This window comes from Echeneis naucrates, chromosome 19 (genome assembly GCF_900963305.1).
Source record: "Echeneis naucrates chromosome 19, fEcheNa1.1, whole genome shotgun sequence".
Lineage (NCBI taxonomy): Eukaryota > Metazoa > Chordata > Actinopteri > Carangiformes > Echeneidae > Echeneis > Echeneis naucrates.
The window spans coordinates 10627130-10651639 of NC_042529.1; the positions used below are offsets into that span (position 1 = coordinate 10627130).

Below are 24510 nucleotides of genomic sequence, written 5' to 3' on the forward strand. Positions count from 1 at the left end.
TTTAATTAAATTTAAACTGCACAGTTAACAAAACAAAACATAATCCAAAAAAAAAAAACACACTTCCACAGAGACCAGAGATTGTGCATCAGGTTCAGCCCTTCCCTCTTTACTCACAGACTTAATGGAGCCTCTGTAACCGCCTCAGTCACAAGAGCAGCTGTGAACTCTCAGGTAGCATTGATTACTGCTCAGTGACTGCTGTGTCCTGCATATGTTCAGTGCTTCAGGTTGGCCATAAAATGGTGTGGAAACAATCCAGACGTCAACTTACTGTCTTATAGTACAAAATACAGAACTTAGGGTCAGCGAAACAACAATGGCCAATGACAAATGCATTCATTAAAATAATCAATTCAACATCATTATGTACAATGAATGATGTAGCTATCTATGCTGAAGTCTCCAGACGTGGATATAGTACCACGTATTCTTTAATCCAGTGTTGTGACTACCTGTCTGTGATATTTCGAAAACAGGTTGTTTTCTGTAATAACACAAGGCAGTGTAATAAATAATAATCAAGTGTGCTCCAATGATCACCATCATCATCATCATCACCACCAAATGTTGGATGATTCTACACAAAAACAACAAGCTACTACTTTTCAATGTGTCGCAGAGTGCTTGGATGCCATGGAATTTAATGTAAGCTATAAAATTAAGTCCAACTAGGCTATAAAATGTATCATTAACCATTTCTCTTGTCTGTAGCTTAAAAAATGCTAAGTCAAGTTCAGGAGATGAGTGCCAAAACCATATCTGCATCTGGGACATTAGTGTACACAATGCTTGCCAAACATTGACATGCACATCACATAAAGACATTTAAGTCCTTATACAGTGGATGGTGGCCAACAGAGTTTAAGTGCAGTTTGGAAATGATCCCCAAAATGACTGAGAACAGTTTTAAACTGCTGTTCACAAAGCAATGGCTGGCAAAAGAGCAGGAGGCCATCTACAAGAAAAGGCCAGTGAACTCAAGAAAACATGGTGGTAATAAAACATAATGACCTGCAACTGCTCAAAGGATTCAGAAGGAATGGAAGAAAAAAAAAAGATAAAAAATAAATGAAAGAATACATGTGAACACTGAGTAAAAATCTGCAATATAATCAAAAGAAATTTACAAATTACTCTTGAGTGCAGCCCCAAGTTCCACAGTACAACACTGCATTCTACAAGAATACTTTATTACAATCTCTGAAACAAAAATGTTCAGTATATTGCACTGAAAGGGTTGATGAAATCTGCAAAAAGATAAAGAAGTTTCAAATTAATGCCGTATCCACAGTTGGTCCACGCACATCAAAGTCCATGTGGCTCAGCTGAGCCCAGCGCTCCGTTTGGCCCACACCAGTGTGAGGTTCAGAGTTCAAAGTAAAGGCCTCAGTAGTAATGCTGCATCTCTGTCCAGCTGGTGATCCAGTACTTTTTCTGTGGCTCCTCAGGCTGGAATCCCAGATTGAAGTGATAGCGCTCAGCCTTGCAAATTTTTACCCCCTGGTGCTTTGGCATTATCCGGTAGTAGATGTCTCGCCTGAAGAATCCAAGCTGGAAGGAGACATGAGAGAGAGGGAAGTGACATTAAAAGGAATGCATCGAAATGGCAGGGGAGCTGGGATTATTGACAGGTTCAGAGGAAGATTTAGGATTCAAAAGCTGGGAAAATCAGGTTTGGTAATAGAGACCCACAAAATTCTGTAAGATGGAAAAGAGGCATAAAGTAGTGAAAACAAAAGTGGTATAGAGTGCTCTACAGCGCAGTTTAAAGTATTATCCTGAAAGGGAGAAGGAATGTTATTTACAGTAGAAGAAGCGGGTGGATGAAGTGAGGAGACAGACAGTGGCTCAGTAAGTTGCATCACAGTTGAAACTTAGAGTTGCCATTTAAAGAAGCCATAGAAATTCCACTTCATAGGGTGTTTTTACCCAAAAGCCCCACTGCTGTGTGCTGTCTAGGGACCCATGGGGGGCTCAGTAGTCCTCAGTCAGCCTCTCTGTCTCAGAGGGCTGGATCTTCATCTCAGCCTTCTGGGCCTTGGCCTCATACATCTCCCTTCTGTTGGCCCTCTGGAAGAAGCCACACTGGGGGTGGAGGAGGAGGAGATGCATGGAGAGGGAGGGGTAGGTCAAAGGTTAGACTAATGGTTTGGTATGGATCTCATGGATGTCAGATGGTTGGGTCAGCTGCTAAGCTGCTGTGAGTAAGTGAACATCTGGAGAGATTTGGAGTCTGTTTTTTTTTTTTTTTTAAATCTCTTTTGCTTTTTTTCAGCATGTCTGCATCCAAGACTGAAATCAGTGCGATACGATCTGTACTCTCACCTTCCATAGTATAACAATAATTATTCCTAGTAATAGAATTCCAGCGACTGCTGCTGAGATGATGATCCACAATGGGAGCTCATAGGGCGTCTCCACTCTCTCCACTGGTTCTATTTCTACTGTGAACTACAAGGAAGATGGAGACAGTCAGGTCATCGTTCTCATCATCATCATCATTGTCACCATCATCATCATCATCGTCACCTACACACCGTAGTGGTCTGACTATCCATCTTGATGGTTGGATTATCTGTAATTAGCTTTAGTGTGGCTTGACCTTTGACCGTAACTCTCAAAGCGTTGGAGTAGTCCTGCAGGAACACACGGACATACACAGAAATAACATTAAAAACCTTTTCAAACAGATGTAAAAGGTCTTAATTGTCAATAACTCTAGATGTATAAAGGACTTGAGAAAAAACGAGCCAACCTCAAGCATCGTGCTGTTCCATAAACGGGAACGGACATAAATCTTGGCTGAATTCGTCATGTTGAGCAGGGGGCAGCTGAACCTCACACAATTCGCTGTCCCCTTGGAGCATTCCTTAAAGACATGAGAGAAAAAACTATTTATGTTTGAACAAAAACATGTATAGGCATTAAAAACTTTGAAAATGTGCAATAAATCCTAGATACTATAAATCTGACACCATAGGAGTCCTATACTATTACTATATATTATTGTATAGAATACAAATATTGGTTCTTGCTTTAATAATTTTGATTATACTCATCATTTGTGCTTGCTCAATATGCAATAACTTGGCATTACTGTTCATAGCACACTTTGGACACATAGATAATGTTGTAGGAATATGAGATAACAACCTGTGTGGCTGCTAAACAGGAGAAGTGGCATGTGAAGATTTGGCCTCATGATTGAGTGCAATCACATTATTTGATGCGTGACAGCTGCCTGTGACAGCACTCTGGTAGATCCATTTCTTACCAACAGGTAGCTCTCTTTTCGGTTAGTGACCAGTGTGATAGCTGCCTGTGGCTCGATGATATGTGACTGGGTTTTATCATCATCCACCACGATCTCCCGTTTGGTACGCCTCAGTCCGGTCTCTGACAACTGGAAGGAAACACAGTGAGAGAGAAGGGAAAACGAACGAAGGAAGCAAAGGAGACAGAGACATTACATCAGAGGGTTAGTAGTAATTACTGGTTTTGATAAAGACATTACCAAATTCTTCTCAGAATAACAGTGTCATTGCCACTGTCTATATGTAGGCCACACGCATTAAGATTTTCTATTTGGGGCTCTGTGAGGTTTGGATGTGGCGACATGTTTTTTTTCCAAAATTTATTTCTGAACTGCTGTGGTTTGGCTTTCAGACCATTTTCACACCACTCTTCTACCACTCCACTGACGTTTACTCCAACTACACAGATTGCTTCACTTCACTCAAATACAACATAGTTGAGAAACCTGAGAACATCAAAATATACTCATTTAAGTAAACTTAATTTTACCTAATATTACGCCGATTCAGAGGAACAAATTAAGTGCATTATTAAATTTCCACAGATCAACACAGTTATATGCTCTTTGCTCTATAGATGGCCGCCTTGGCCTCCATCTGTAGACTGTGTCTCATGCTTGTTGCAGCAGTTAGCATAATTACATGCTATACATTTCACTCGTGGTCTAATCATCAGGCTGTTGGCATACTGACATTAGCATTTAGTTCAAAGCACCATTGTGCCTTTTTGTGCAACCCCGCAGAGCTGCTAACTGCAAATTCTTACTGTTGCTCTTTGTCTAAGGCCTTTCATTAAGCTTCTACCTCTGTTTATTTGTAACCAAGCTTGTGGCTTCTCAGCAATAGGACATTTTGAGATGTGTGTATTTCAAGGGTGTAGGCAACAGCGTGCAGCAAAGCATGGAAGAACAGAGATAGGAAAGATTACAGAAAAAAAAAACCAAACCAAAAAAACATGACACATATTACAGGTCTCAGACTGAACATCTACCCAGTCCCCCTTTCATGTGGTTTTCCATCTGAATCACTGGTACTGATTTGTGCATTATAATCTGCAATCTTTAGCATCTATTTTGGGTTTAAAGGTTACCTCTGTTTCAGTCTGGAAAATGTTTCAAGGACTCTGCAATATTTTGGATCAAGGATTAAACAAACTGACAAACATCCATACCAAATCTTAAAACAAAGCCTTACAGTCAAGTTAAGCATGTTGATGACTTCTTCGGGAGGGTTACATTCAATCACTGATTGCCCCTGAACAACAACTTTCGTCAGGTACAGCAGCCACTTGCCATTGGCAACCTCAAAAGGCCACTCAAACTCTACAGCCAGGGTCCCCAAGTCTCCCAAGGGCTCTCCCCTCATGTTCACCTAAAGGAGAGACGAAACAGACATACACACATAAAAAAGGAACTTCTGATTAAATGAAACTGATATTTGAAGTAAGAATATTCTGTAAAAGAACAGTCAGAGTTGGACTTGAACTTTGCCATTCCTTAAAAGTATCCACCCCTGGTCATGCTTACACCACAAACCATGGCTCACATAACAATTCTTTCCCCACGCATTATTAAACTTCAGAAGAATGAAAGCGTTGGCTCCAACGACTGGGTGGGGATGAAGGATATGTGGCTGAATGGCACACATATTGTAGATGCAATATACAGTCTTGGAGGTCTAATATAGTCCAAGTGGTGGAGGTGACTCACATTGAAGGTGAACTCCACCAGACTTCCCACGTCACTGGTGTTTACCATGGCGGACTCGCCCATCACCGTCCCACCGAATTTTGCTTGTATCAAAGGATTCACCCTGTACAGGGTGAGAGTGAGACATGAATGTCCGCTGTGCAACTGAAAGAGAGATGTGGTGTGGAAAATGATGTGATGTGACATTCAATGCTTCAGTGGTCATGGCATTTCTGTGGTCTATACTTTATATACACTACATCATTGCTTATTGGATAATGGGACTCACATGGAGAAGGTGGGGAGGATGGTATTTTCAATCAGCAGGGCGACAGGCACTGGCTTCAGGTCATATTGTTCACTCAGACTGAAGAAACAAGCCATACACATCACAAACAAAAAATTATGTACTCAAAGGTATCAATGTGAAAAATGGGTTTAAATCTTGAGAATCATGTAGCTGTAGATACATGCAATCACAGGCACTTACGTGGACAGAAGGAGTTGGAACTCAATCTCTTGTGTGTACAAATTAATCCCAGAAGTCTCAAATTTAAGGATAAGTGACACCTGATATTGAAAGAATGACAGAAGGAAAATTAAAAAAACTGTGCTGATGGAAAAAAAACTTGACTCTGACAGAGAGAGCGGTTCACACTCACTCTTTCGTTGCCTTTAAGTGGATTCCCCAGCTCACAAATCACTGTACTGTCAAAACTGCATTGTACGTCATGGTCCTAAAGAAATAGTCATCATATTAGCACAGTACACAGAATCATGAGACAGTTTTGGACAGTGGAGATGTATGCGTAAGCAATCATAACAGTGTGAAGCGGAACTGTACAGTTTATATCTTTATGATAAACAAAGACTACAGTCTAAATGTCATTTTAATAAAAAAGATCTAAGACATGGCAGGAAACAAAATAGCTAGCAAGGTTATTTTTTGGTTATCTGCTGCCCTCTACTGGACATACCGTGGACCTGACACCAGAGTATCTGAGTTCGTCTGGGATGGTGACATTAAGCATGGCCTGATGGGCATCCTCTGCCACCTTCTTGCCGGAGGGCATGTTAGTCACCTCCACCATCAACCTTATTATCTTCATGTTGTTGTTGAATTGAAGTACCTGAAATTTTCCCTGCCTGCAAACAGAGAGAGACAGTTACTCTGACTGCCCAACAATCACTGTGTGGATTAAACAGATATAGTCAGAAGTCTCTTTCCAGTTTTTATGCAAAGCTGTTGGTAATGAGCTGATGGCAGTAGCTTACATGTGCTGTGCAAAAGTAACACCTTTGTTGTAGCTTTTTATAAAACTTTTGTCAAGATATGGAAAAAATGAATTCCCCAAAATATTCCAATGAACCATGAAACCCAGATTACCAACTTTCAAGCAATTCATAGTCAAAGAATTTCATCCTACCTGGGGTATGACTTTTTTTCATTGTCAACAAACTGGGCTACCACTTGTAGGTTACTGGAACATTTGTTGTCTGCACCACACTCCTTTTGAAAATTAATCTGCAAATTGTACAAAATAAATTACATTATACCTCACACAGGGATTATCACATGTGCATGTACTCAAGTTCTTCATTTAAATGTGAAATATGATACCTCAGTTCTTTGAGTGAGTTTCTGCTCCTGGCTCAGGACTGGAAAGAGGTCCAGGTTCTGGAGGGTGCGCCTGGATTTAGGCTTTTGCTCATGCAATGACAAGTTGAGAGAGAAGACCACTGGCTCCAATTTGTCCCTCACAGGTGTCTGTTAATGCATCCAAGAATGTAATGGCAATCTATAAATACATATAACTTTGGAAACAGCAGCTTTTTAGTAAGCAATTCAGTGAGAACATTAAAATAATTTTTTTGTGTTGAAATCTTACCACTACAAACAGTTTTAGCGTGTGGCACATGCGTTTGGCCGATGGCAGGTTGAGCGAGCCCATATAGGTGTCATCATTTATGTGCTGGAAACGAACTCGTGGGCTTCTTCTCCTCTCAATGTCTGCCTCCACAGTGTAATTCACCGCTTTACAACGTAAAAAACACATACAGTACATTATAAAACAACAGTGACAAAACATACATTGATAACACAGAAGTTTCAGGCCAAAGAATTCATATAGGTATCTGTGAGCAGCCAGAGGGCCCATAAATTATGTGTGCACATAAATTATAACCATAGAAAAAGATATCTCTTCAGTGTTGCAGCCTATTTTAATGCAATGTGTTCATATCATTATGTTATACATTACAGGTCATTTCAGAAAAGGAAGACTGCTTACTGATATTTTTCTTGAAGTCTTTGTTTCCATTGCTCAGAGTGAAAGACATACAGAGAGTTGCAGTAATACTGTAAAACAAAAGGATGTTAGCAAACATGAGAAACTTGAATGTACCACTTCCAGGGAGATATTCTGAGGTGCTGAGATCTCACCATGGTGCATTTTTATCACAATGATTAGGGTCCACAATCTTAGGCTCAACAGCGAAGTCCTTAGTAAGGTGAATGACTGGTCTAGCTCTGCAGACAAATATATTAAAATAAGAATCAAAGTCTATCCATATTTTTATTAGATGAAAATGTGATATTTTCAACTGAGACAAAAACTAGGAATAATTTTAAAAATCTTGTACTGGCTCTTATTGACTGATATATGTTATATGAAATATTACCTTTACAATTTTTTTTTCAAAGCTCTGACCTTTGTTTTTGACATAATCCCATATTGTAATACGTTAGAAATGTTTTAAATATTTCTTCTGCTACTCACACAACAATGACAAGTCTTCTTTTACTGTTACCTGAGCAGGGCAATGCGGTCATCCAGAGATCCAACTAAGATGTCAGGGTAGCTGTTGTCATCCATGTCCATCCCTCCATTAATGGAGTAGCCAAAGGTTTGGAATCCATCATTACTTACTGCTTTACCCTCAATCACCTGGAGAGGAAAACATTGATACATAAGAGATCGATCCAAAAAAATCTATGCTCATTCAGGTGGTGTCTGAACTACATCCATGGCCTTATGTTAGATGTTACCTGACTAGGTTTCTCTGAAATTCCGTGTTTACTTCCCATCCATATGTAGACCTTTCCTGTGTCATGGAATGGAGCTCCCACAGCAAAGTCTGCAGATGCAACAGTGGAGTGGAAATATATTATCCCACTAGATGGAAGCATTGCATCACACAATGACTTGCGAATAACTAACCATAGCATATTTCCACAGTTTTTGAAATGTCGGAAATTAAACAGGGTCTGTTATGTTTACCTTCCTTTATAATTCTCTACTAACAGTGCATAAAAGCAATCAATCAGGGTTTTGAGCCAATGCTTCATTTCTGCCACATCTTGATTTCCTTCCAGAGCAGCACAGTGATTTCACCACCTTTTACTTTAATGCTCACAGGGTGTAAACAGACATCGAGACCTAAACTATCGGTTACCTCTATTAATGAACCTGCATTCATTTGTTTAAAAGCTGAAACTTCAGTCATACCTTGGAATCCATCTTGGTTGATATCACCAATGGCAGCCACTGCAAAGCCAAATCCAGAAGTTGAGGGCCCCTTAAGTACTATACTGGCCTTCTTCTGGAACGACCCATTCTCGTTCATGAAAATATATACTGCCCCGCCATGATGATTCATACGGTCAAAGTAAAACGGGGCACCTACAATCAGGTCATTCCAGCTGTAACAGGCAAAGGAAACATCCAAGTCGTTACGAGACATACATTAATATGCAAACACACACCCTGAAAGATTCAGAACTTGACTAACTTCAACCTGTTTAATTATGCAGTGAAGCAGACACAGGATTTCTCCACAATGTTATAATGAACACCTTATCTGAAACTCTGAAAGAACAGGCTTTCTTCATCATCTCTGCTCATGCATTCTATGCAAAATAAGGCATATTATAGCTACAGAGCATTCAACATGGAGGAAAGACAAAAGAATCAGATACAGTTACATCTAAGCCATCAACACATCCAAACATAACACTTCTGCTTTTCTTCTTTTCCAACTGTGAATTTAGACATTTACAGAGCTTGTGGTTGAAGTTCAGCATTAAGTGGAGAGCTAGAGACATATTTCTTCTGAATTAATGGACTGCACTGCACTGATCTTTGTTCATTTAGAGGACAGTTCTTTAATCAAAATTACTTCCAATTTGAAATTGTACCTAAACTATGGACATAATGAATAATTATAAAAAAAAACAAGAGAATAACAAATTTTAAGTTAGAATATAAAAGGAAAAAAATATTTTTTTTACTGTTATTTACCACAATCCCAATATCTGATTTCCAAGAACTCACTCATCATTGTTGAGGTCAGTGACAGCCAGGCTGCACCCAAAGTATGATCCCACTTGTTCCCCAGGGATAATCAGTGCTGGTTCAATGATGTTGTCAGTCTTTTTCCCAAACACCACAGAGCCTTTGGACTCATCCCTGGGAGACCCTGTCACCACTGTGTAGTCACCAAAGCTCAGCAGCTTCTTCTCTTCAAGAACTGAATAACCTGTGGTATAGGAATACAAAAGACACTGTCAAACTGTCATCTGACCTTTGTAAAGGTCATGCAGGCTTTATGATATTAAAATAAAATCCTGTGATACACCTGACACTGTAATGTAAAACTATCTTTGCTTGTCTTTAGTTTTGCCTCTTTCATAGTGACAGCTAAGTGTACATCCAGCATTCCAATAAATTTATATTTTACAAAAAAAAAAAAAACACTCTCTTTACCCATATAACTGTATCGTCTGTTCAGCTGGCCAAAGTCTTTGCCTCTAGAGTCCCAAGCATTCCCTGGATCTGGATCTCTCCATGTGACATGAACATTTCCTTCATAACAAAGCAGAATCAGAAAATAATGTTAAAATCTGCTTCATTCATGCACAATGGACATCCACATCTCCCTTTCACCGTGTACAGAGTGAATCTTTTGGTACAAACAAAATTGCACCCCTCTCTACAACTGGCCCATTATTTCAATTTTAAGCAACAAAAGAAAAAGTTGCTGTTAACTCTTCTGTGCCCACCTTGCCACACGTAGCTGCCTGTGGCTCCAATGTAGACATCAGTGTCAGTCATGCCGCCTGAAATGCCCATGTTGCACATGCCCTCAAGTTCCATGTCAAAATTAGGGTTGCAGACCTCATAACTGTACGTCTGCCAGTCATCGCTTGGGTCATAGGTCAGATCATTACTCCTGACATAGCACTTCCCTATCATCCGCCGCTGCTCCTCTGTGCCACCTTGGATGATCTTCACATATCGATGTCCACATGCCTGGACACCAGAGAAGAGCTAGTATTCAAAGGATGTTATGGATTGCTCAGTTGTTTTTATCGTAAAATATGGCTGTAACAGAGAATACTCCTGTGAATAAGATGACTGCAAAAGTAAACCCAAAGAGCAATTATGTCAAACTTACAACTTCAACAAAGTACCAACAAAAGTAAAAACAGGATGTTAAAGAAATTCTTGTAATAGAAATACACATTATAATAGAATGCTTCATGTGTTTATTCATTGTTAAAGATGAATCCCTGACAAAGGTAATGGCATTGTTAATAATGAATATCATAAAGGAACAAATGTATCTCTACAAGTAACTTTCTTACTCATAAAGAAGGCATTTCCTTCCTGCACATGCACTGTTATACTGGGTGTGTTTGTGTGTGATGAGTATAACATCTGTTTGTGCTATGCTTCTCAAATGCACCATATGAACACAAGAGTTGTGTCTCCCCATGCATCCCCTCAATGCCATAGTCAACGTAACTGAATAGTGCACATAATATGGAGCAAAACAGGGTTTCCTCTCACCAGCACACGTCCCCCTGCTTGGTTGCTCTGACTGGCCACTGTCACGCCCAGCCACATGCCCTCTACCATCTCTGAAGGAGTAGCTGTGGATGTGTCACAAAGATGGACATTATATACGACAATTGCATTATGAGATTTTAAAAGGTTAATATCAACACAGAAAGATAAAACACATTTTTACAATTCAGATTACAGAAATTGTCTTTCTTTTTAGGGAACAGTAATGGTATTTAAATTTCACCATCAGTGTTATACTCTTTTCATGCTTTTATTTTAATTAGTAAGTGGCCGAGAGGCCAACAGGAAACAGAGAGAGACACTGTGATAACACAGCGTGCAGTAATCATTCAACCACTCACGCTGCTGTGGTCGATACTCTTAATTCATTTTATACTTTAACCAATCAAACAAGTTTACAATCTACAGTTAGCTATGTTCAATCATTCATTACTTAAAAAAAAGGAGCATGCATCATGATTATGGAGATCACAGTCGCAGGAAAAACAACCAAAACAGTAAAGCTTCAGTCTGCCTGGATCATGCCCTACAGACATTAATCTGAAAAATGTACTGTAACCACAGCACCCTCACTCCAAGCTCAACATTAAAACAGAGGAGGAATCCTTTTAACGTGGTTCTTTCTTTTAGCCTCCGGGTGGCCTTGCTCTCCTTACAGTAGTATAGCAGTCAGTTAATAACCTTCAATTAAGAAAGGATGCACTCTCAGAGATTCATATCCCGGAGCTCATCGTGTAGGAGTGTTGAAGAACTTGTTAGAGATTACACTCCTACAGTTTTTGAGACACGAACTCTGCTCAGTGAATAAAAAGTTATATGATCATTTGTGGGTTAGGCTTTATAGTCCCTCACATACTACAGCTAATAGGATACTCCTCTACAATAGCAGTTTGTGTCCCTGTCTTTAAAGGAGAGACATGCTGCAGAGCAGAAATACGGCTTCTGACATACTTATTTTGCCCAACAGGGGGCGCTAGCTGCTAGCTTTAGCCGCTGCGGCTACAGTTGTCGAGGCTTCCTGTTCTTCTTCTTCTTTAGTGTTTATTGGCGGTAAACAAACTAAGAAATACACCTGCAGAAATGACGCCAATTCGCTAAAATGGAGGTATTCAATGATGTTGTTCTCTTTTTTTGTTTTCTTAAAGACTTAAGTACCGGACACTAAGCTAACCACAACAAACATAAACATAAACATAACCTAAGTCCCGCAGCCGGAATGTGAAAGGAAACACGTTTATGTGTAGAAAGAAGCAAAGAAGAAATGGACTTCACAGGAATTAACAATTGAAATTAAAAATATTCACGACCTGGATGTTCACGGAAATCCCTTGGATTAACATGACCGATGGACTCAAAGGGACATTGATGACAGATGATGAACTTCACAAGGTAGGGTGTCGACATTGTTTTTCCCGTTTGCTGGTTTTTGCTGGTTGGTTGGCTATTTTTTGCTGCTAAATCTGAATTATTGACACATTTGCACTCTATAATCTGTACAATTACTGAGAATTTGAAATGCGATGGATGTATGCAAACTGGCTTTGTCAGTATTGACATTTGTGCGGTTGGTTTGTGCTTTGTATTTTGCAATGATGCTTGCACTCACATTGTAATTGGTCGCCGCATCCGCTTGGTTGTGAAAAGTTCCCCTTCCTGTTTTTGTCCCAGTTGTTTAGATTTCATTTATAAAAAACAGTTTTAGCATAATATGGCAGTGAGGTATGAATGTACCTAGATGGTAGACAGCTTTGCTAATTTTATCAGTCGGCTTTCACAGAGGTTGAATACATAAATGGTTACCAATATACATGATATCTGAATTTAACCTCTTTTCAATTTCATACATAAAGACATTGGGCATTTCAGTGTTTATCGTGACTGTTGATTTAGCGTAAATTAGCCTACCTGTGAAATCTGTTAAAAACCAAAACAAATACTGACATCTGAGACCTCTGTTTCACACTTACTTGTGCTGACCAGGTCCATTCGGGAGCAGTCAGTAGAATCTGTGTTCAGGGGACAGGAATACACTGCACCCGTTTCATTGACATTTGGTAAAGATTGGGCTTTCTCCTTGGGTGCTCCTGCAAGAAGCCTGAGCGCACCCAGACAGATGGGGAAGAAGGGAGAGACAGATAAAGATTATGACCAATAGATTATATCAGTCATGTTAGACATTACAATCCAGAGACAATAGCAGCAACATAAAAAAGACCTCACAGATAATCCTGTTAGTCTAAACAGAATCCTGCAGGTTATATATATATATATATATATAATCCAGCATTTACAGCAGGACATATTAAAATTGTTATGGGTGATTATCTTAGTTACTGAGTATGTATTCACATCTGCGAACACACACTACAAATGACTTGGAAAGAGCGACACTGTCAGAGCATGACCCGTAACAGGTCTGGGCGCCGCATACACAAAGACAGACACACAAACTAGCCTCCTGTTGATTGACCTGATCTTTTTGTCCACTCACCTTGACACTCCCTTCGTCAGCACCTTTTAACACCACACAAAACTTTGAAGTAGAGGGATTACCTCCTCTGCAAGGCTCTGTGTTAGGACACACTATTTACTGTCAGCACAAGATTTATTAGCTCCACTTTGTAGGTAGAAGTCTTGTTCTCAGTGTTTTTTGGGGTATGGCCTGCTAGACTATGTGGAGAGCAAGAGTATACAGTAGTGTAGTTGTGTGCGTGCTTGGCATGAAGCAAATAATTCTTTTCATTCACACTTTCTGAAAATGCTCACAACATTTTGGTTGAATGGTGAACTGCCACTGGCAGGGTGAATAAATAAAAACGGCAAATTGTTAGTCAGATTTACAGACATATTAACTGCAACTTTGAGGTGGTCGTGTTCCTTAAACACAGTGATAAGCAAGTTATTTAATAAAGATAATGGGTGTGGACTGAAAATTAACCTTGACAGTAAGGTCATTCCATTTTGAAAACAGCATTGCTTCAACTTGAATATAGATCCTTTGTTTCTGAGCTGAATCATCTGAGGGGGCACATGAACAACCTTGCACAGATTTTGCAAAATCTTGTCCATAGTGAGCCATTCTTGTTCATGCATTACTCGCAAGTTATAAGGTGGACTTTCATTTTATACAGTGAGATTGTGTTCCAGTTTTTACTGCAGCCTACTGAAGAATATTTATACATACAGCCTTACACAAACAAATATTCACCATACATACTTCTCATCGTGAGAGCATTTCAAGAGTCCAGACAAATATATTGTCTCTTTGATGTGCCACCTGAACCTGAGTAATTTGTGCGTGTGTGTCAGAAAATCATCCTGTACTTCTAATCTTTGTTCACCATAAGTGTCATAATTATTTTACCTTCTATACAGTGTCATGATAACCAGGAGGAAAAGTAATTTGACCCAGAATTATATAAAAATGACCATGCAAACTGCTTCAAATATTTACCAGATGAATATACATGAAAAACTGACGTTTGCTCACCATGCCTGCATCTTTTGAAAGAGGTACAATTATCCCTTATGTGCTCTACCAGATGTGCATCATCAGGAATGAATCAATTACCCTGCCAGAGTGATGACAGCCAGTAAGAGCAAAGATGGCCTCTAAGGGCCAGGAGTTTTCAGCTGAACTCAGAGGAAGTGACCTTGATTGAGGTAGTTATTCAGTAATGTGGACAGGATCTGATATTCCACAGAGGGTTGTAGTCATGAGTTGGACTGATAGACATGGAGAATTAGGACCCCAGAGTCCCACTGTGACTTTGTGGAGGGCTGTTCTGTCATTTATGGTAAATAGTGAAGGTGTGTGTGCAGAGGAAATGTCAGCACAGGTTGGTTTTCAGTGTACAGGACTTTGTATCCAAAGCTAGTAAATCAGACGCCATGGCTTCCCAAAGTATTTATAAGCTGTAAGCAACACAGTAAACCACAATGCCAACTTACAGTATTAGCCACTCCTGTGTGAAAGCCAAGCAGCACAATAAATGAGGTCAAGCCAGAGACTGAGCAAAACTCTTACAAAACACTTAGAGACTTGCTAGTGTGAACTTTGATTATGCTAAACAGGCGTAAAGAGGAATTGGGGCTGAAAGTCCAGTGCACACATGCCTCAGGAAGGTTTGGATGACTGGCTGAACTTTTTTGTAGCAAACCAGTGAAAGATTGTAACCAGAGGCCCTTTAAGTTCAACCCGATCTCATAAACATACTCATTGTCGTCTGACTGTCTCAGCAAAGCCACGTGGGTCCACTTATGTTTGTTGTGGAAATTCAACACTGTGGATGGAAGCCATCAGGATTGACATGAGGCACAGGTTTTCAACTGAGCAGTAATATTTTCAGCTAAAGATTCCAGCAGAGCTGGTGGTACTGAATTACACTAAAGTGTTCAATCAGGACAGTAGTGGGTTTTTTTTTTTTTTTTTTTTTTTTTCGCAGAGAGTCAGATGAGAAGATGCATCTTTAATTTGGAGCTATAGACAGCAGCATATGTTATCTAAACACCAGGGGAAACAGCTAACATATATTCTTTCAGCTATCATATTAACTGAATCCCACTCTAGAAATATGCAAAAGATACCAAGAGTGCCCCAAATTATTACCAACCCATCCTTTGTGTGACATTGGTCTGTTTTTCTGTCAGGGAAGAAAAGTTGTATTTCTTTTTTTTTTTTTTTTAATCTTAGGTGTGTTAGAGAACTTCAGTCTCTAAAGGTATACATATAAAGACTACAACCTGCATTACAAGCAGATGACTCAGCCATGACAGCACATTTCATTTCCTCTCCTGTTCCAACTGCAACATTTTGTGCTCTCCTCCGATTTACCTCCCTGCTCATCACCTCTTCATGAACACGCCGTCAAAGGCCCAGGGAAAGGAAGGGAAGTAAGGCACCCAGCAGCTGCATTCCTACTCTGAGGACATGTTGAAATTTGCCCCCTCTGCCTATGAAGTGATCCGCAATGGCTAACCAAACATTTACTGTGGCAAACACACCCAGTTGAGGGTGAGGAGAAGGGAGAAGGGAGGCAGATAAACTGCTGTCCATTCATAGCAGAAGTGGTTAGTGTTTAGATAAATACACAGAGGTAAGCTCATCTGTAGTCTTAATCAGCACTGCCCACTAAAGCTTTTGGCTGATGCACAACACAGGAGCTGGAAGATTTATGAGAAAGGGAGTGAATGGTAAGTGAAGAGGGCAAAAACAGTGATTGACCCTTGTCTTACATAGAAAGAGAGAGAAAACAGATATTAAATTAAGTAAAATTAAGATGTAACCTCCATGCTCTCCCTCCCAAACTACACCTCCTGCTACTACAGCAGTAAAAGAACAGCAACCAAACAAAATGAAACATGAATAAAACCTTTTGTATGCTCCCTTTTATAGGCTTCTGTAGGACAAGAAGAATAGACAATGTGCAGTGCCAGGCAGTCATGCTTACAGAGGAGAGAATGCAGCCTCTTTCATCTTAATCTGGATTCAATCTGACATGAATTTGATGACACATGATATTTAATGTGAATAACTGGCACACAACTTTTCACCCTGTTGGCCCTTCCCTCAAATGTCAAGAACTGTCAGTATGTTGGGACAGTAGGAGAACGTGGCTCACAACAAGGCAGAGATGGAAGAAGGAAATGCCAGTAAATGAAAAAGGGAAATGTGAAGGTTGTATTAAGTGTGAATTTGCGTTCACATTTGAATTGGTTGCCAGTGTCCATGTGGTTTTAAAAAGCACAGCCTCTTGTTTTAGCTTGGTTGTTTTTTACCTCCTCAGTTTGAGCTTCATTTAGAAAAAACTGTTACATGGAGCCTAAAATGGCAGCCAGGTTGAGGGTGAATAGGAGGGTTTCCTTGCATCACATACAAATCAGCATGCCCTAAGAGCTTGTGACCTGTTTTGTTTTTCAGATTTTAGATGATTTTGAATTGAACTCAAAAATCCAGAATGCTTTAGGTATTTGTATATTTTAATAGGATGCCTTCATTCACTGTGTGTGTGTGTGTGTGTGTGCTAGGTTAACTCAACCTTACCAATGTGACTTATCTGTCCAGATAAAGCCTGGGGCAACCTGTTTGTCACAGGGTGTGGCTGTGGCCCTCAGGGCAAAGAAAAAGGGAAAAAAATCAGTGCAGAAGAACGTCAGGGCCTGTGGTTCACTGTCTGCAAAACAACTCCTTCACTTCACGGAAAGATATATAATATTTACAGCAGATGTCAGGAGTCACATCGCTCTGTTTTATATTTGTTCTCTCTCTTCTTATCAGTGTCTAACTGTATTACTGTATGTATTAACAGAGAAATACAGTATAAAAAGAGCGCATCCTCAGGATGTGGGTTCTTTAAAAAACAGAACTATCATAGTTCCACTCAAGAATCTGTTCTACTACATCTTGTGAATCAGCTGCAGGTCTACTGCATCAGCAATTAAAACTTCGGGTTCAGGCAGGTTCAGGATGCTTCAGGCTGTTTTGACAAACCCACTGCAAACAAGTAAGCACAGGCACAGCTGTTGCCCCTGTTGGTACAGTGACTTGGCTGGGGTGGAAACATCTGATGATCTTTAGTGACGCTGTATGACCCTCTAATTTTTATCTAAAAAATATAAGATAGTTTGTCATTTTGCTGAATGCAGATGCCGCTGAAGAAAGTTCTGATCAGGAACATAATATAGAGCTGGATGCCACACTTGAAATGGATCGGCAGAGCTGAAAAAGACAAGGCCTTCATACTATGAATACAAGCTGTAAAGGATGACAATTATCAGTGAGGAATAGACCATTGCCTCAACTTTATTATACTGGTATCCCTGACATAAAGATAACAAAAGTGGGGTTATTGTTGTGTAGTTAGATAAGAGTGAATCTCCTCGCACTGGAGCACACAATAGGTCCCAAATACATCCAAAGTGCACGGACAAGATACAGATGCCCCGATGCCATTAATCCCCAGTTTTAGTCCCAATCCATTTAACCCAGATACACACAAATAAACTCACCATTGCTGTGTCCCCAGTATTTTTCAGGATGATGTAACATTATCCCACAAACGGCCTCTTATTTTATTCTGGGGAAACATTGCCAATTAGACCCACTAAGCCAATAAATGGAGATAATATTGAAGTCAATTTGAAGATTGAATTAAGCAGGAAAACAGGAGGAGACCAGGCCCACGATATCTTTGTGCTGTTGTAATGTTATAATGACTTTACTGAAAGATGAGAGGATGAAGTTGATATAGACAAGGTGTGTTACAGCATGCTCCACAATTACTGCACTGATGTTAAGAGGAAGTAAAATTGCGTGATGCTCATGTCTGTGTGTGCATGTATGTGGGTTTTTCTGCCTCTAGCAGCTCTACTCCCTGTGTGGTTTCATTATAATGCAACAGCACTCTGATAAGTCCAGGTCTTTGTATTTCCAGGAAACAATCTGACAAAGCAGTAGGTGGGGTGGTGAGTGCACATTTCTATCAGAGCATTCACAGTGAACACGCCTTGTTAACAGACTGACACCAGTTTGTGCCTGTATGAACAGAACATGGCTCATAGCTGAGTCATCTCTGGACTAACAAGTGGCCTATCAACCTGGTCACTCAGACCTGCCCCCACAGGTCCTGTGCTCCTCAGGGCTTTCACATCCAAGTGCATATCATCATAAGTCACATTAAAATAATCAAACTAAATGTGTTAGTCAATTCGACTGAGCTTCTTAGACCTGCCTTTTTCTCAAATTTTGGGCCCCAGCTTGATCTACATCGATTCCCAAGCACTGGATGGGAAATAGATCATACCTGTAGTATAAAGAAAAATCCCCCAACATAACTGTGTGGTTAAAGTCACAGAGCAAATATGAACAGTGAGTGAAAGGAAGTTAGTCATGATTTGTGGGCACACTCATACACTCTGAACACAGCGCTGAGGCCAGCTGTGGTTAAAATGTAATTTCACTAACAGTAGGCCGCGTGGTAGCATACAGTCAGAAGAATGCCCTATTTTCTTTTGTTTTTAACACCAAATTTTCTGCCTTCAGTTCAGCTTGGTAAGAATTTTCACACCAAAGCTGTGTCTACACAGACACACATGGGCGCAGGCCTACCAGGGTATCTCAGCTGGGCAAACATCCTGTTTGAAGCCCACAATCTGCCGCGGGTGAAACAGTAACAAGAAAGCAAACTCATTTAGGTCCAGTGTGGCAAATCAAACATAGCAGGCTATCCCCTGATTATAAGCTAGCTCACCTTTCATCAATGACAAAGAACCTGACAATGCTATGTTGGCTTTTGCCTGTAACTTGATGCCCACCCAGTGTCTGCTGTCACCGGATGAATGATCACTGCCCCCCCACCCCCACCACACACACTGTTTACAAACTAACAGGAACAAATACACACAAGCGTTGGCATACAAATGGGAACAGACGCACGCACTCGGACATAGGCGCAGCTGGACTGTGTGTGGATGCATATTTGTCAGCAAACCCACGGCACACTAGCGTGCATCCATCCAGCAAACACACACGCAGCTATAGAAGAATTCACAGGAGACTCACACTATCAGTAACAGGGCCCATTAACACTTTGACCCTGACAAACATTAAGGGTGAGGGTTTACAGGTGGACTACCTCACGGCTATAACAGAGCTCACCACAGCAGTGTTAGTGTGCCAAATTTTCACTCAGATATAAAAATCTGTGCAGGTGTGTATGACGTGTGTTTTTTACCTGTTGAAGTCACAGCAGAATCTGCTTTCATCAGTAAAGTATGTAAAAAGGTTATTTTCAGTATACTATATACTCCTACTGCAAAGCAATACGTCAGGATTTCCCCCCCTTGATGATGATAAATAGTGTAAAGATAAAATGGAGTTGAAGCACAAGGTTTTTCTAGCTACAGGTAGCCCTTATTAGCCCAGAGGCCAGTTACACCAGCTTTTTTTACATGCTGTTCCAGGGTATTTGTACAGCCAGGGGATCTCTTACAGTTTAGTTAGGATAGAAGCAGCCCTCACTGCAGGTATTTCCAGTGAAAGCCCCACCATAGAGAATCTCCTCTGTGGAGATTAGCAGGAGGCCCAAGGTCCCGCTGGGATCCATTTCAGCATGTTATTAGAAGCTGTCATTCATTCTGCCGCTGCACAAAATACAACCCGTGCCAAAATGAACTGATTAGATACAGACAATAAATAGTTAGGGTCGGTCACCATGGACAAACTCAGATGTAACTTAAGTGAGGTGTTTTACTGTTGCAGCAGCTTGGACTAAAATCTTTAATAACACACAGCAAAAATATTTTCCCACTGGATTCTGAATTAGCAATTTGGCAAATAATTATTTATAATTATAAGTTGTTTTTACTACTGTCTTTTAAAATAAAGTAATTAAGTAAAAAAAACAAAACAAAACAAAAACAACCCACTGCCAAGATGGGTTAAGGTTAGATTTCTTTCTCTCTAATAAGCCAGTGTTTCTGCATGTGTAACTGTTAATCAGTAAATTATCATTTTTGGCAATCAATTACAATTTACAGAATAAACTGCCATCAGGCAGCTTAGTAAAAAAAAGTATGCAGCAACACAAACAACAATCAGACAGATAAATATAACGGTTTTGTTAAATCTAACCCTAACCCTTTTTTTCATTTTAATTGTGTTAAACAAATGCCATATCATATCATTTCACCATATCACCAGTAAGGATCTACCAATAAGTATTAGATATGTGATATTTTAGCACTTTTATTCCAAAATTACACAGTAAAACCGGTATTATATTTAAATAGCATATTGTTAGCTACATATTGAACAACAACAAAACAAAACGAAACAAAAAAAAATCCAGCGTATACAACAGCAGATTCAGACAGCATCCAACAAATGTCTCTAAAATAAATTTTTCGAATCTTTCTTTTCACGCAGACAACTTCTGCTGCTGGCTGTCTTGTAACCGATGATACGTGTGCTTTATGAGTCTATGCACAACACAGGAGTCTTATCTGAAACTGTTTCACAGTGGCAGGACATTGGTGCTCTCATAGACCTACTTCAGAAACAAAGAGCGCTGGTATTCGCATGACAAGGAAAGCTGGATCATGGCCAAGTTGGACATACCCACCTGCTTCATTTACATTAGGCTCTGCTCTAGAATGTAATGTAATATAACACATTAGGTCATTAATTTGAAGAGGCCCACCGCACAACACAACAAAAATACCAGGCAACATATTCATACTCATCAACATTGAAATACGTTGTAAGTATTATGAACTTTGAAAGATTTTGAAAAAGGATTCAACTCCAAAGCTAATGCAGAAAATGCATCATAGAGCATTTCCAGCTGACAGACAAAAAAATTTCATTGCCAAAATGCAGGTTTTGGATGAAGAATCACTTTGATGTTGTTCCAGGGCACTAATTCCTATGTTTAACTTAATGAATGTTGAAGTTTCATACTAGAAAATGACTGTGCGCGTTCTATGTAGCTCATCTAATGTACTACATTCACTTTGCAAAAGAGATTTGATTTAGCAATCAAATATTTTATTTGATCCCGTGTGAGATTTGACAAAAAGAAGCGGAAGTTCCTGCGCTTATTCAAACTGAAACTTGGACTGTTTGTGGCTGTAAACCTCACAGCAGAAAGGGGAAGGTCCCATCAAATGAAATGGCTGACTTTCATGGCCTCAGGCTACAGCAGTCAGACAGAGATGAGCTGAAAAAGCAGAGGCACTTCAGCTCTGTTTAAGCATTTGTCAGTTAAAGGAATCAAAATGTTTTACTTAGGTTGTAGAGGCTTCCATATATAAAACGCGCAGATTCTCGTCTTTAGCTTGTGAGGGAACTGATTGATTTACAATTTGAATTATTAGGGTGAAAGTATATGTGTTCCTGGTCATCATTCTGACTCCTGTCTTGTCTCAACCTGAAATCTTGCAGGTTCTGCCTGTGCAGAGAAGGCTAATACATTCCAGGCATACCATGGGGTCAGGGGACTGGAAGAGCCAATAGGTGGCCAGCTGACTGCCCAGTCCCTCCTTCCTAACACAACTGAGAACAAACAAAACAAAACAAAAAAAACCTGTTCAGGAAAAAAAATCTTTCTAAGGTCTTAAATGAGTAATACAAAGAGAAGGGGGAGTGGAAAGGTGAATACCCTGTACAAATTAGCCTCAGGTAGCTTCTAGATTCTTCAGGTGCAGCCCTTCCCCAGCCAAGCCAGACCACAATTTAGTTATTATATGCTCCTTTCCAAATTCAAATGAACTGATTTCATTTACTTCAGCTGAGCCAAGATGGACTGCTGGACTCAGGTAATAGGATTCTTCTGAGGTTCAGAATAACTTTATTGCACACACTTGCTCAACAGGGAGTGAAACGTCTGTCTTCACTTTTACCCTGGACTCTGACTAATGCATGCACCAAAGAACAGCCACTTGTAAACGTGACCGTGTACATGTCATGACTGGCTAATTCAAATATTCACACTCTAGCTCGCACCAGTAATGAGAAACAGCCCTGAGGTGCAATGAGACAAATCTGGGGACACAAAAGAGGCCAGACACAAAGGAAACAAGATTGTAAAAACCAATTCCAACATGGGACACACTATCAGGCCATTGTTACTGTATGCGTCTCAACAGAATCACAGAATACATACACAGCTGGGTTTGACTACACAAAGACTGTCTTTAGTGAGCAGTGGGTGCACAGATTACAAGCTCTGGCTGATGGAGAGGGCGCAAAAGGTTATGGTGAAGGAAATGAACACACTGCACTTGACCTGTATCAAGAAATTCAGAATAATCAGCTAAGTTTTTAATAATAATACATACATACATAATACGGTATTATTATTAGGTGTATGGTAAATACGAACCTCCAACCAGTGCAAGTTCACGGTCAGTGTCAATGACGTATCCTAATAAAACAGACTTTTTACAGCCTACTTGTCCCTATAGGCCTTAAACTTTCATTACCACAGCCATGTGCTCCCCTTCTTGGGTTGCAGCCTGTGGACTGACCCCCTCCCTCTGGGGACAGGGCATTGATGGCGCATTGATCTTGTGTCAGATGGACACTGCTATCAGTTCTATCAACTGGGGAAAATGTCCGTAATGTACATCAATACGCCACTTCACAGAGACTGGGCAGATACAGTGGACATGCAGCTTGACTTCCCCGGTGACAACACAGAGGAAGTGGGCCCCTGTTTGCAATTTTCTTCCTGCATTACTCTTCAAAGCAGAACAAGGACACAGATAACGGCAAGTTATGAGCTTGCTGTGTGATCATGGATGCGGAAGGATGAGGGATGGGGGGGGTGGTAATTGGTTGAGGGAAATCCTACACTAAACAATGATACAGTTTAAGGAGCTTTCATTATAGATGTCACACACATTCTTGTTCTCCAACAAAAAAGCATAGACTTTTATGTAAATCCTCCCAAACACAGTTAAATACATTCATGTCATGGTAATAACAACCTACATGGGTTTCAGGCCAATGGACACCTTTATCGCAAAACACAAAAACTCATTTGGTCCTTAGCTGAATGAAATAGCCTGAGGAGGTAGAAAAAAGTAGCAGCCTATGTCAGGACTCTGACATGCACACTGAGGTCCTGGATGTACAGAAAGGAAAACAGGATCCATACACTAACCTCAGATAACTCCTCTCATTTTTTCTAACTTTGAGGTAGCCTGTTTATTGTGCCTTGGAAACACTTCAGAAGCAGCAGCTCTGTTCACCTGGTGCAGCTGTTTCACCTGCAGCTACACAGTCCACTTCAAAGAGGCTAGGAAGAGGAGTAAGGAAATCTAATGAAATATCTATATCCAGCCATGTATGCATATTTAACAAGAGGAAACAGCGGAGTGTAGGGAGTAATAGCTGAGAAAGGCAGAGATTCATTTAAAACCACAGCACCCAGTTTTGCATCTGCAGCTGTGATTTTTTTTTATTTTTTTTTAATCTGACGCCTGTTTGGCGTTTGTTGTGGCAGGTTTACCGAAATTGCACCCTCTGCAAGGGGAATTACAAGATCTTAATTCAAGTATTTCCCCAGAAGCTGCAGAAAGCCCTCCTGGGACATGTCCAGTCCCTACCAACTATGTCTGAGTGTAGGCCTTTTAACTCGCACCGTTGTCTAGCAGGTGGACTTGAAATACTTCAAAAATATAAATCTGAGTCTGAGGCGCCGTCGGGGCTTTTCGCACAGCTGATCGGGCGCAAAGGGCTCCGACAGCGGCTGCTGTTCGTTCCGCCTCCCGGTCTGAAGCAGGTGGGTCGACCGCGGACATGATTTGAACATCTTATTGAGAGAGAGAGACGCGGACAGTTCAGATAACTTACAGGTATTTTCTGGAGCCCCCCGTCTGTCGGTGCAGAGCGACAGAGAATCCGAACAGGCTGCCTTTGGTTTTTCCCTCTTTGATCACAGGAAAGCGTTCATCCACGTTAAATCCGCCGCAGGTTCGAGTCCCCTGGTACACGGCCAAAACAGCGCACAGAAATAGTCTGGGAGACATTGTTCAGGCTGTTCTCATGCACGATCCACGATCGGCGTGGGCACGGCACGGCACGGCGCGGCACGGCACTGAGGTACGACTACAGGTAGAATGCTGCCTCAC

At 40.5% G+C, this 24510-nt stretch overlaps 1 protein-coding gene across 1 annotated transcript; it reads right to left on the reverse strand.

The window, feature by feature from the left end:
- Positions 1-1412: 1412 nt before the first annotated feature.
- On the reverse strand, positions 1413-24510 carry itga3b (integrin, alpha 3b). The gene is made up of 26 exons (XM_029528103.1): positions 24233-24510; positions 12843-12970; positions 10858-10940; positions 10068-10317; positions 9772-9870; positions 9340-9544; positions 8515-8708; positions 8055-8143; positions 7817-7953; positions 7449-7535; positions 7297-7364; positions 6895-7040; positions 6627-6773; positions 6433-6530; positions 5983-6151; positions 5668-5742; positions 5496-5575; positions 5295-5372; positions 5027-5129; positions 4512-4688; positions 3278-3406; positions 2759-2872; positions 2541-2639; positions 2329-2454; positions 1933-2088; positions 1413-1554 (listed from the first exon to the last, which is right to left on the reverse strand). Exons 1-25 carry the CDS (start codon positions 24406-24408, stop codon positions 1978-1980), a joined length of 3168 nt encoding a protein of 1055 aa, XP_029383963.1. The 5' UTR covers positions 24409-24510; the 3' UTR covers positions 1413-1554; positions 1933-1977.